This window comes from Electrophorus electricus, chromosome 14 (assembly GCF_041902795.1).
Source record: "Electrophorus electricus isolate QZ-2024a chromosome 14, ASM4190279v1, whole genome shotgun sequence".
NCBI classification, from domain to species: domain Eukaryota; kingdom Metazoa; phylum Chordata; class Actinopteri; order Gymnotiformes; family Gymnotidae; genus Electrophorus; species Electrophorus electricus.
In genome coordinates this window covers 22,958,861-22,971,954 of record NC_137510.1, presented here as the reverse complement: position 1 = coordinate 22,971,954, position 13,094 = coordinate 22,958,861, and the positions used below count along the sequence as shown (strand labels likewise).

The following is a 13,094-nucleotide window of genomic DNA, read 5'->3' as shown; positions in this document are numbered from 1 at the left end:
GCGTACACTAGTTCATTCGGAGCCTGTCACACCAATGGAATGCAACTTGTTTTTATCTTTTTTTTTGGGGGGGGGGCATCTTAATTAGGACGGTCAGACCCCCTTAATTCCCCCGTAATCCTGGACCGCCTTAATTCCCCCGTAATCCCAAGCATGTTGAAGTGTAACTGGACCCTTTCGTTTGCAGCCTGTCCCTCGGTGTTGATGAGCGGGAGCCCTTTGGCAGGTGAGGGGAGAATATGCATACTCACGTTCTGTGTGCTCATGGCTGCCTTGTGTAATCACAAGATTCCTTATCTGAATGATTACATTCTCATATTTCAGTGTCAACATTTAACAATTCCACACTGGATAATCTGACCACTATTTTATCGCTGCATCGATGTCTGGCATTGTGTGCGATGATTCTTCAAAAATGTAAAACTAGACATCCCATCTGGATTTATAATATATTAGCATCCATGAAGTGAGACCAGGTCAGAAGTCTAATATACTCATGTAGCGTTTTAATTCTCGCATTTCCAAGACGACAGAGGACTTTCACTTCTTTTCACTGAGGTGGGCTGCTGACTTCATTGGCTTTGCTTTGCTGCGTGCCGTAGGCTTCCGAATGATGGAGATGTTCGGACTGGTGGAGAAGCACTACAGCAGTGTGCAGGGTGTTTCCATGGAGCCTGGAACGTTCAACAGCTTCCCCTGCTACAGGCTACACAAGGATGCTTTGGTCTCACAGCCTACGAAGTATGTGTGTGTGTGTGTGTGTGTGTGTGTGTGTGTCAGAGAAGGAGAGAAAGAAGAAGAGAAAGTATCTATGCATATGTCCCAGATTCAAAGGAGCGAGAAAATAACCTACCAAATCACCACTAAACTCAGTACCTGAGGGTTGGTACATTTAAACTGAAATTTTGGTTTGTGAGTTCATCGGGCATTGGCCAGATGACCACACCTTGCTGACTACTGACCAGCTGCCATTGTTGCAACTCTCATCAGAACTTTGTTCAAAAAGGAGTTGGATCACTGCAGAGCTTGAGATCTCGTTTCCTGCTGCAGTTATAGTCTTATCCAGATTTCATTCACAGCAGAAATGAAACCTTGCCGAGGAAAGGCATCCAAGCAGCCGTGCTGAAATCTGCCAGCACGGATCTAACGCTGCACCATCAGCTCCTGCTTCTGACATAAAAAAAGGCACTGGGCTGCAGAGATTTGTCCGCTCCCTGTAGCCCTGACAGGCCCTCCCCTGCCTCGCTGCGTGGTAGCATTTAGATGAGCCTTTGCTTTTCGAGCTCAGGGGGAGGGCTGTTACACGCCTGACTGCGTGCCTCTCTGACCTTACTTAGCACAGATCCACTAAGCAACGTTTAAACAAAAGCCTTATGTTATGATAGCTTAGCTTATGTTATGATATTCGCCTCTGTGATTATCAGATCAACAGACCCCTGAGAGAGATGACAGTTGTTTGGGTTCAGTTTCCAGTGAGAAATACAGGCTGCTGTTAGTGTCTGACGTTTATGGCAGAACTCACATCAGGTCTTTGATTCAACTTTAAGACAGATGAAACACCCGTAAAGGGTAATAAATTATGCAGCTCATATTCACTGTCGCATGCATTTTGTTACAGCACCATTAACAATTTAGAATCATTTATGAACGCTTATGAATTGTTCTGCTGACAATGCTAAATTATTTTATGACTTCTGTCCACTATTGAAAACTGCACTAATATATTCTGCACATAAGGCATAATTTGTTGCTGATTTCATTCAAAAGCTTCTTTCATAAATTTCATGTAATAGATATCTGCACCCTGAGGGCCTGCCCTCTGACTACACCATCACAGTGCTGTTCCGCATCCTGCCTGAAACTCCACCGGAGCCCTTTGCATTGTGGGAAATTCTCAGTAAAGACAGGGATCCACTGGTGGGCGTCATCCTGGACAGTGAGTGTTGCCTCTGCTGGCCTGCTCTGCTTTTCTCACACCACAACAGCAACACTTGAGCCCAAACGCTTGCATGTTGTTGCTTTATCACAAACTCCAGCGGGAGAAGGCTATACCACCCTAACCTAAACCATGTCACAGGAGTCACTGAATAACAGAGTGACCCTGTCACAAGGCTAGCTGTTGCGCTGTGACTCTCTCTGCATTTTCAGATGGCGGAAAAACCTTGACCTTCTTCAACTACGACTACCAGGGCAGTTTCCAAACAGTGACTTTCGAAGGTCCTGAAATCAGAAAGATCTTCTATGGCAGTTTCCACAAGGTCAGTCTCTTTCATACTATCTGGGCTGCAACCCGATTAACAACCCCCTGCTGCCATCACCTGATATTTCTTGCGAGCATGGAGCTCTAGAGCGTCCCCTGCAGGCTGACTTTAGCCTCTCCGCAAAGAGCAGCTCCCTCCCTTGCTTGGTCTCTATTTAGAGAGCTGGGATAATATATTCCAAGGCTCAGCTTGTAACCTGCCTGGTTGTAATTCCATTTGCCTGCCGAGTGTATTCGATCTTTAAGTGGCTGACAGCCTCGCTATAAATCACTGTGCAGTGATCTGTGCTCTCCTACATCATTTCTCCCTTCACGCAAGGTGGGCTCCTGCAGTCCTTCTAGACTGGGCCCTAGAGGATAGCAGCCTGCTGGAAAACCAGAATTGGACAATACAGACACAGTAAAAACCTCTTGACCTCTTGACTACTAGCTGCTAGCTTTCCAAACCTTTGTCTCACATGTCTAATGAGCTCCATAATAGGTATGGATTACTGCGGCGTGGCGCACATCACATGCCCAGCGCGGCCGTTTCATAACCATTAACGAGAAACACGCTCTGCCTGACGTTGAAGAGGCGAGCTTGGGATCGATTCGGCCGCGAACCCGAAACGGATTCCCTAATCCTCCCGAACGGCGGCCGCTGTCCCCTTCTCTTCTGCCCGGGAGCAGCATGCATGGCTCTCGAATTACGGCAGCCTTCATCTGGAACGAGGGCTCTGGAGGGGCCTGGCATGAGAAGAGGCAGGCAGACCCCGGGTCTATCTCTGGCTCGCGGCCCCCACCGCCGGGGCTCAGCGGTCTGCCGTGTGGAGTTTGTCTTGGCTGATGGGTTGCTGAGTTGGAGTTTGTTGATTCTCACCCCACATAATTCGCTCTCACCCATCTGGTTTCAAAGAGGTTGGGAGAAACACAGTGCTGACACGAGCTTTTGAGGTTACAGTGAACGATAGTTGGTTTAGCATACTGTTGAACGCATCTATAGCAGTTGATGAAACATTTATCTTCCAGCAAATATGAGTTTATCTCTGAACCGGGTTATGATTCCTACAAGCTTACTTTCATACTCTGCTATTCTTGTGGGAAAGAATGTATGGGAAAGTATGTGGTGTTCAGATCCTTTCATGGTGGGAGCCTGTAAAAAGTGTTATTTCACTGAGAATAAGACTCTTTTGAAAGTAGTTCTGAGGAGGCAGCACTCTGAAGACTGCCGTATCGCCCCTTCTGTTCACTGAGATCAGTTTCAGAGGGAGCTCACGGAGTGGTCTAGCAGGCCAGCTGAGCGAAGGGTTGCACCTCTGTGTCCTTAAACAGCAGTGGCAGCAACAAACATACGAAGCGCGAGCGCATGGAGGGAATTAAGCCAGTTGGCCCAGCTGGCAGCGGTGTATCCGAGGCATGATCAGAGGAGCAGAGGAAGCCGCGTGAGCTGGGCTGAAAGAGACAACTCCGCTGGCCTCCAACAGCACCATGGCAGCGCTGAAATTCACAAGCGCCACATCTCTTTAAAATCACATTCGCCACATCTCAGAGGCTTAGAATTAATAGTCTCTCTCTCTGTCACACACACACACACACTGCCCAGGTAAAACATGTAGCATGCTGACAGTTTAGGTGTTGTATCAGACTAGTGTGTGCTTTTGAATTTTAAATGCGGGGAACATTAAGGCTATTATATTCAACTGCAAAGACATCCCTTTTATACTGAAATTCAGCTGCAATTCTTTGTAGACTCGGCATGCGTGTTTTCATAAGTTTGTGTGCCTCAGCAGTGGTATTTTAGCTTTTCCAGTGCAGCAATGTGAGAATGCACCATAATTCCATGTAATTGCCATTGGTGTGTGACTGCACAGTAATTAGCCGGGTCTGAGCCTGCCTTCACCCACTTGTACTCCTAGCAGTCTGCCTAGCAGTCTGCCTCTCACTTTGTGTCTCTGTCTCTCTTACGCCCACTTACACACACACACACAGAACAAAAGAAAATTGAGTTTTGCCCAAAATCCATTAGGAAGTGACACGCTCTGTATCGTACTTGATTCCTCACACAATCTTGAACTTTAGTTAACTCCAGATTTGACTGTACTTTGTGCTATTTTTTAAGGGCTATTGCACTTCTTACGCCAGACAGGAATACAGTTTATCGGATGAGGGCAATTCTTGCTGACTCACTTGTTAGACCACCACGGTGATTCTTAAATCCATGACTCCACGGGCCAATAAAACCAGCGGCCTGTTAATTATCGCCCTGCGGCGGGATACTGATTATCCTTCTGCCTCCCCTGCAGCTTCACGTGGCCATCAGCAAGACCTCGGCCAAGGTGGTGCTCGACTGCCAGGAGGTGGCCGAGAAGCCCATCAGTGCAGCGGGGAACATCAGCACAGACGGCCTGGAGGTGCTGGGCCGAACGGTGCGCTCGCGCGGGACCAGGGACAACTCGGCACCGGTAAGCTAGGCAGAGCTGCTCTATGGACCGGAGACATGGCAGCCGCCTGGGACGAGGCTCAGGTTGATCTTTGAGGGAGACTCTGGGGAATCCCTTAAAGGAAAGATCCATTTCGCTTAGAAACGGTGCCAACGGCGCCCGCCCCTCTGTAGGTCTCTTCAAGCGGCCTTTGTGTGGAGTTTGATAGGTGCTCAGTAATTGATGGTCTTCACCTCTGAGAGTGAAAGGAAAGCTTTGTAAGCAAGTTCTCCTTTCTTATCTCTCTTGGGAGGAGGGCTTGGATGTGAAGTGCAGCGCATGTGACACTAGTGAACAAATGGAAAGGAAGACTTTATGATGTATGATTATGGGCTTTTTTTTTTACAGTAGGTTTTGTTATAGCTTATCCTTTGGAAACCACTAATTCCGGTTGTCTAATGAAGTGTGACATGACAACTGACAGGAAAGGATCCACACGCTGGGCGTGAGGCTTGCCGGAAAGCGAACAGGACAAAAAATATGATCCAAGAGCCAAAACCAGGGAAAACGGCCAAAAACCAGGAGATGAGAGAACAAAAGAGCAAAACCACAATCTTAAAATCAGCAGAGAAAAAACTGACAGAAAGAGACAGAACCGGAGGTTACAGGAATGATTAGGGTGATTCTGATTAGTGATTAGGGAGAGTCAGGTGCGTAGAGTTCAGATGAGGCCAGCTGATGTGGGCGTGGCTGCTCATGTAATGATTGGCTGTTAGGGGCGGAGCTGCATGCAGATATGACATGAAGGTTCCAGAGGAACTGACGAGACTTACCGTTTTGGCAAATAATTGATAAAATGATGGAGGGGATTCTGGAAAAAGAATGTAAAAAGACAAATCAGCAATGTCCCCTAAAGCACGACATAACCTCCACAGCAAACGTGCTCGGATACCCAGAAATGTACTGCTAGTGACCAAGCAGTCAATGTCGTGATGCAGTTTTCTAATGGGATCCGGTCTAATCTGTTTATGTTTCATAAAACGCTCGGCTGGGTGGATGCCTGCATAATCTGTTTTGTGTGTGCTTTTTTGTGTCTGCAGTTCCAGCTTCAGATGTTTGATATTGTCTGCAGCACATCGTGGACCAGCAGAGACAAATGCTGTGAGCTCCCGGGCCTGGTAAGAGCGGACTGATGACTTGTCACTGCGCCATCGCGCTGCACTCCATCAGAACGTGCAGCCGACTGGAGAACCAACAAACAGCACGGCATTCCTTCACGTTCCCTGACTCCTCAGCCTCCAAACCAGCCAATCCAACAATCCAGTTACCAACAACAACAACGAAAATCTATAAGACATTCAGTTTCCAAGGTGTTGAATAATTATGTCCACATTACACTGAAGGCAACCGTACCAGACGGTCTCACAGACTGAGAACTCAGACAAACTGAGATAATCAGAAATAAGTGAATGTCCCCGTTCATTCATATCCTTGATGCTGCATTAGAATCAAGAAACTGTTCCAGTAATTGAACCAGCCTTGCTGTTCCAACTGTTTACCCACAAGTGGTCATCGGTTATAACGATGACTCGCAGAAAAACTGTGATCAGCTGTACATTCTCATAAGTGTTTGTGTGGTTTATGGGAGCCACCGATTGAGTTTGGTCACATTTTAGATGTCACATTAAGGCCGCCATGTTGTTTGTGGCACAGATAAGCTATTTAGACTTGTGTTCTTCCAGTGCATCGCTCGGCTCATTTTCTCCCTCTTTCTCTAATTCTCCTTCTTCTACCGTTAAATCTCCAGCCTCCTCTCATGGGGTTTACACTAGCATGAATAACATAGAAGGCTCTGAACTACAGTGGTGCTATCAAGCCATTCTGGTTTGTACGGAGGGGAGCGAAACCTTCCATCCGAGTGGCAATGATTTTGGGGTGGGCCATTATGTAGCCTATGCGAAGGTAAAATTGCTCAGCTGAGTGAATAAAGTCCTTCATTAAATGCGTCCTCCTCCCTCCTCCTATCCCCCCCCCCCCCCCCCCCCCCCCCCGACACAGGCTCCTCAATAATCTGTCGCATCTTTCTCTCGGAGTTGGCCTCCGCTTCACCTCGGGTCCTGCTGAGACCACTGCCAACTTTTCTGGCACCTGGTTTCGCTTTTACACACCCAGGAGCACTCCACAAATATTCCAATTATGTAGGCTTGTAGCAGACAAATAGATGTGGCAACAATATCTCTGAACTGCTGAATGTTGGTACTATTGTGGACAAGGAAATTGCATTTGTTCAGGCGGTTGACTTTAACAAATAAAGATGTGCTGCATTCTCAAAGTGGGAGGAGGAAGGCTGATCTGAGATCTGTTCTCTATGTGTCTCTGCAGAGAGTTGAGCAAGACTGTCCTGCTCTGCCTCATGCATGCACCTGTTCCCAGGACAGCAAAGGACCACCAGGACCATCTGGACCACCTGTAAGACTCTATAGCATCTTTTATCACATCACTGCTGATAGAGGGTACTGTACCACTGTACCGTTACTAAAGTGCAATATCATAAGTGACAATGTGTAACATCACTATGTACTTACTAAATCTAGTATCAATGTCTACAGACTGCAGAGCGAGTGCAAAGTATCGGTGTCTTGTCAGACACATCGGTACTCAGCATAGTACAGCGTAATGAGTGGTATAGCTATGCTAACAGTAGGGGTGTAATGTACCCTCCTGGCTTTCTTTTGAACTATATGACATTTAAAACTCAATGCAAGTCATAGGCCACCCGGTCAATACTAACACACTGTACATCAGCAATGCTCATGGTCACGTTTGTCTCACTCCAAATTACTCTGGATGTAGGATGCTGGCACTGCGTCATTTAGCATGTGGGCCATGTGGCCCAAGCCTGCACTAAAGCCCTTACCGTTACTGTACACTGATGGGGCCCACACACCTGAAATGATGCAACCCTAACAAGGCAGTGCATTCATCACAAAGGCGAAATAACACCGAAATTGAGAGAAGCAACAGAACAGCTGGAGAAAAATGGTGCTACGACGAAGAAAAGAGAGTGGGGCGAGTTTGAGGGAAAGGAGAGACACATCATGAGTGTGATCGCTTAATTCAGCCCACGCTGCAGGTGGAACTCAATATAAATGAGCTCATTTGGAAGGTGGTGCTGCATGCAGACGGAAAATGCCTTTCCGAGGCCGTACGGAGGCCACGCTGGATAAACACCGGCCCGACCGAGCAAGTCATTAGATGGGGATCGATTTGTCAAAGCTGATTAGTCCACTCCTGTCCTGTCAGCGCTTATAGATTCCCTCATCTGTACCGGCCGGTTTCAAGAGCCGCTGCCCACGTCTGGGTGATGATAGCTTCAGAGAAGATTGCATTTCAAGGGCTTGTATATTTTATCTCAGCATCTTGAAATGAGGATTTTTGCTGTCCGTTTGGCGCCTGATTGCTTCGGCGGTTGAGCTCTATGAGGACTCGAACAGATGACGTCCCTTCTGTTGCTTCTTCCTCCGGCAGTGTACGCCGGGGAAGTTAGCACGTGAATCAAATTTTGTGCGCAAGCATCACCGGTCTAGCCTCCAGCCTCCGGGGCTAGCTTATTGCTCCAGTAGCCCTTTGGGGTCATAATTAAAGCAAACATAGCAAGAGGGAAAAGGCCAAATGGAGTGAAACTACTGGCAGCTGCTAGCAGCTCAGAGGGCGGGAGCTCCTGAGGGTTGTGATACGGATCCAGCAGGGGTTGAGGCTGACCCACTGATAGCTGAACGAGTTTTCACCGCTCCAGGCACGCTTGCTGCCTTTCTCCTCATTAGAACCGAGCAAAACCTACTACAGCATGTTTTGAGTTATTGTCAGCATATTCATATTAAATGCTTTAAATCATTTCGTATACAAAGTTTTATACCATAACGTGAAAAGGATCCTGAATTTACAAAGATTTAAGATCAGTTGGTGATATCATGGGAGACTGTATAATATTTCTGGTGTGTGTGTGTGTGTGTGTGTGTGTGTGTGTGTGTGTGTGTGATTTACAGGGTGGTCCAGGTATAAGAGGTTTGAGAGGTGACCGGGGGGAACCAGGCTCAGTGGTAAACTACACGTATTCTGTCACTCTTGTGTTTACTTAATATCTAATATCAATGACCACCCAAAGCTTGGCTCCGGTTGGCCCACTCAAACATCCAAAAGCTCAAGCCCGATCGATAACGTGCAATGTGGGAATCCATAAGCATAGCCTCTTTAACGCATGGGCCTGCATGTTGCTTTTGGATGTAGCTGGTGTTTTCACACGCCTGGTAAATTCCACCCACTCCCTCTCCCTGTTCCGGAGGGCTTTGTGCAGGGACCTCATCTGCTCTTATTAGAGCCCACAACTGAGCCTTGGCAGCCCGGCTCTTCCCTCTGCCGCAGCTGGGGCAGTGACCCCTTCTGGCACAAAGCATTTCTGCGGAAAGCCCACCGAGCACTGCGCTGGTGGAGACACGTCTTGACTCTCTCATGTGGTAACGACCAGGTCCATTTCTGGCGGCAGTGTCGGGCATAAACTCGACACGAGCGACCCTCCCTGAACCATCCATCACGGGCCGCCTGCCGTCCGTCACGCGCTGCCTGCTGATGGTTTTCTCTCAGACTCATGAATATTATATTCAGTGGTGAAGACAGAAGCCTCGGGGTGGTTACTCTCCATTTCAGCAGACAATCTGATAGAGGAATGGTGCACAGAAACATTAACTAGATACTCATTCAAAGTGATTTTTTTTGCAGTTAAATTAAGCCATTAGGCAAAATCTTGAAGCACTAAGGTTTTTTCTGTATTTATTAAAGGGGCCTCAGGGGCCATCTGGTGAGATTGGACCACCAGGACCACAGGGACCCCCCGGTCCACAGGGGCCAAGTGGGCTTTCCATCCAGGGACCACCAGTAAGACATTTACTGCCTTTTCATACCTTTGCTCTCCACTGCACAATGGGAATAGTCTAGTTAAAAAACATGTGTAAGAATGTAGAAATACCTTATACAATTCTGTGGTTCCCTGCAGTGACTCTTGTGACTCTGTTTTTACTGGTTCTCTAAAATTCGCAAGATATACGTGCAGTATTGTCACAACAGTATCAATATTCTCCCCAGTTGGTTTGAGCTGTGGAAAGGGCATGATATATGGAGCTGACTCCTATGTCTCTCTCTCACCTCAGGGAGCTCCAGGACAGAAAGGAGAGAAAGGTGACTCAGGTCTGCCGGGTCCTCAGGTAGGAGCAGAAGTAGCTACACACACACACACAAACACACACACACACACACACACACACACACTGACAGATTGCTTCACCACCACCACAACCCTGCCTCCTGCATTATCCAGCCACCCTGCTCTCTGGTCAGGCAACATTACAAAACACATTACTGAAATTGTGTGTGTGTGTGTGTGTGTGTGTGTGTGTGCGCGCGTGCGTGCGTGTGTTTGTGTGAAATTGCATGTCTATGTTTCTGGGTGATAAGGTGCGCAGATAAGTTTGGCTTATTGAGAGCAGAAGCAAATAGGGCTTCCTGAACATGGCGGGCTTATTCACAAACACAGCCACACACTCACCTCTGCTACAAAAAGCCTAATGGAATCACTCACATGAGAAAACCATTATCTGCTAGTGCCGTTATTAATTACAGAAGCTCACTGCCGGCTGCTGCAGGGACATAAGGCCCAGGCAGTATAAGGGTTCCTCATACACGAGGAGGCAGTCAGCAGAGAGTGACAGAAGATACTCTGCTGTCTACCACCCACCACCATCACCGTGTACCACCAGCCCTTCCAACCGCTCTCCCCACCTCCCCCGGCTGCTGGTTGGAGATGGAAGTTATGAGCAGAAGCACATTTTCCTGTGATCACTGTTGTGATGTTCAGTTTTTGACAAACAGCCTCGCGACCTCGCTGGAATTATGTATGTCCATGATGGAAGGACTGCAAAAGCTCATTCGTTTACTGCAGTCACATTCTCTGTCATCTGCTTCGTAGTATCAGTATAATTTGGGGTTTTTTTGTTTTTTTTTTTTTTTTGTAGTGCAGCTGTTTTTTTTTTGTTGTTGTTTTTTTACAGTGATTCACTTGAGTTTCAACAGCACTGAGTTCATCCAGTATGAGAGCAGAAGATTGGACCTTTTTTGGTCTTGTTTTAATTTTGAGAATGTCACCCTAATGGTTCTGCAGAATCGCTGTGACAGTTTCATTTCTTAAAGAATAGCGGTTTGAGGAGAATCTGATGAAAAATCCCCAGGAGGTGTCCATATATGGGGGAAAAAGAACATTGCTGCACTTTGACCAGTTTAGTGAAGGGAAAGAAAAAACTCACTCACCCTTCACGCATAAGCTTGCTGACTGACTCGAGATGGGTCCGCCTCAGTCAGCCTCAATCACTGTCAGTCCGCCTTAGTCCGCCTAAATCTGCCTCAGTCCATGTCAGTCTGCCTAAATCTGCCCAAATCTGCCTCAGTCCGCCTAAATCTGCCCAAATCTGCCTCACTCCACATCAGTCTGCCTCAGTCCGCCTAAATCTGCCCAAATCTGCCTCACTCCACATCAGTCTGCCTCAGTCCGCCTAAATCGGCCTAAATCTGACTAAATCTGCCTCACTCCACGTCAGTCTGCCTCAGTCCACCTAAATCTGATTCAGTGCAAGTGAGTCTGCATCAGTTCACCTAAATCCGCCTCAGTCCAAGTCAGTCTACCTCAGTCCACTTAAATCCGCCTCAGTCCACTTCAGTCAGCCGTACTGATATTAAAGAAATGGCCAACTTTTTCTTTTAGGTGCACTGACTTTGAGGAACATGTATCTGGGTCTGCCTGCAAGGCATGTCAGTCAGGGGCCATTCGGGGGTCAGTCTGGAGATTATGATCTGGTATCCCAGGCTCTTGGCCAAGCTGCTTGACCAGGCCTGATCATTTCACATACAATACTGACCTACCCTGCCAGAGCCTGAGAGCTTCAAAATTGCCCCACTGAATGATATTCATAGGCTGTCTCTTGGGCCCACGTCTCCTCCGTGGTGTGTTACCGCCTCTGCGTGCTCTGAAATCCACCTATGGCGCGCTGTTATGTTAGGAGGGCTCACACATATATCCTCTTATGAGATATGCGTGCGCTGGTGTGTACCGACCCATCATGCGTTTTCTCTGGAAGGCTTTTAGATACGAGCTCAGCCTGAAATGTGCTCTGCTTAGTTATTCCTATTTTCTCAAAAGGTTCACGCGAGTCATTGATTTCAGTCACTTTTGGAATATTTTAAGGTGGTCATGATGATGTAGTCTGTGACCCTATGGGGACAAACCCATTTTCATTCCAACATTCCTCCTTTTCATTTCCTCCCTCCGTCTTTCTGTCTGGGTCCGTTTGACTGCAGTGATGGGGCAGATAGACGGGGCAGACGGCTGCTCCCGAGCACCTCTTTTCTTTAATGATCTTTTTTGTCTTCTTTAAGTTACAAAAGCTCCAAGGTTGACGTTACGCTTGCTGTAGGCCGAGGGAGGTGAGGAGCAAGCCCACTCCACTCAGACATGTAGCACAGACGAATCTGGAGCGTTCAGAGTAACATTACTTTAAGGAACTAAGACATAAAAGTATAGGAAAGGAAGTAAGAAAGGAAATGATCTAAAAAGAGAGAAAAAGCAATGAAATTAATTAGCAGAGAAAATGAACAGTCTTCTGGCCATCAAAGGAGTGAATAAATCAAAGGTCTTTACCACTCTGTAAATAAGCCTCTAAAGGAGACCAGATTCTTACAATTTTTTTTGTTATGGTGCAGGTCATATGTACATTTTTCCAAAGGTCATTTTTCTAAGATACATGAGCATATTTAAAAGATAAATAATATTTCTGTTCAAATACACATTTATAGTTTAAAAGATAAACAGCTGAAGACATGTCAGATTGTTTTTTGGGTTTTTTTTGCATGATAGGATGGCGCAAATACATGCAAACATTACCTACATCCACAGAACATTTAAAATATCAGACATATTATGCTATAATTTCTGCAGACAGACGGGGTAAGAATTTCTATGAATAAATAATTTCTATGATTTATAATTTATGAATAATAATAAAATTAAATCTTGAACTTTAATTAACATAGATTTAGGGAAGATCCAGTTACACACAAAGATTCCTGGTTGGTAAAAGACGAACCGAGGTCTTTTCCCCAAACTAATGTAATACATAACCAGATGAGTCCACATTAGACAAAATAGTGTACAATTTTGATATCTTACTCTTTAAATTATTAAGAGAAGCAGTTCCCCAGTTCTGTAAGATGAAGTCTAATATTATCATCCTCCTGTAATGAAGTGACTAAGGGTTTAATTTGAAAACACCACTGGGCACACCAAAGGATTCTTTGATCTGACTAAAGGAGCTCAATGATTCATCTGTAAATAG

At 46.5% G+C, this 13,094-nt stretch overlaps 1 protein-coding gene across 11 annotated transcripts in view; it reads left to right on the top strand.

Annotated features, from left to right (window-relative positions):
• The window catches only part of col14a1a (collagen, type XIV, alpha 1a), a 75,397-nt gene that overhangs the window by 50,128 nt on the left and 12,175 nt on the right, over positions 1-13,094 (top strand). For all 11 annotated transcript variants that reach the window (XR_014116876.1, XR_004776569.2, XM_081696133.1 and 8 more), the window contains 10 exons: positions 188-226; positions 603-741; positions 1,794-1,936; positions 2,149-2,258; positions 4,543-4,701; positions 5,760-5,837; positions 7,042-7,128; positions 8,706-8,759; positions 9,496-9,591; positions 9,864-9,917. Coding sequence is in view for 9 of the 11 variants with exons in the window: in XM_081696133.1 (XP_081552259.1) it covers positions 188-226; positions 603-741; positions 1,794-1,936; positions 2,149-2,258; positions 4,543-4,701; positions 5,760-5,837; positions 7,042-7,128; positions 8,706-8,759; positions 9,496-9,591; positions 9,864-9,917 (959 nt within the window). In the remaining 2 variants the exon portion in view is untranslated. The remainder of the gene's footprint in view (positions 1-187; positions 227-602; positions 742-1,793; positions 1,937-2,148; positions 2,259-4,542; positions 4,702-5,759; positions 5,838-7,041; positions 7,129-8,705; positions 8,760-9,495; positions 9,592-9,863; positions 9,918-13,094) is intronic.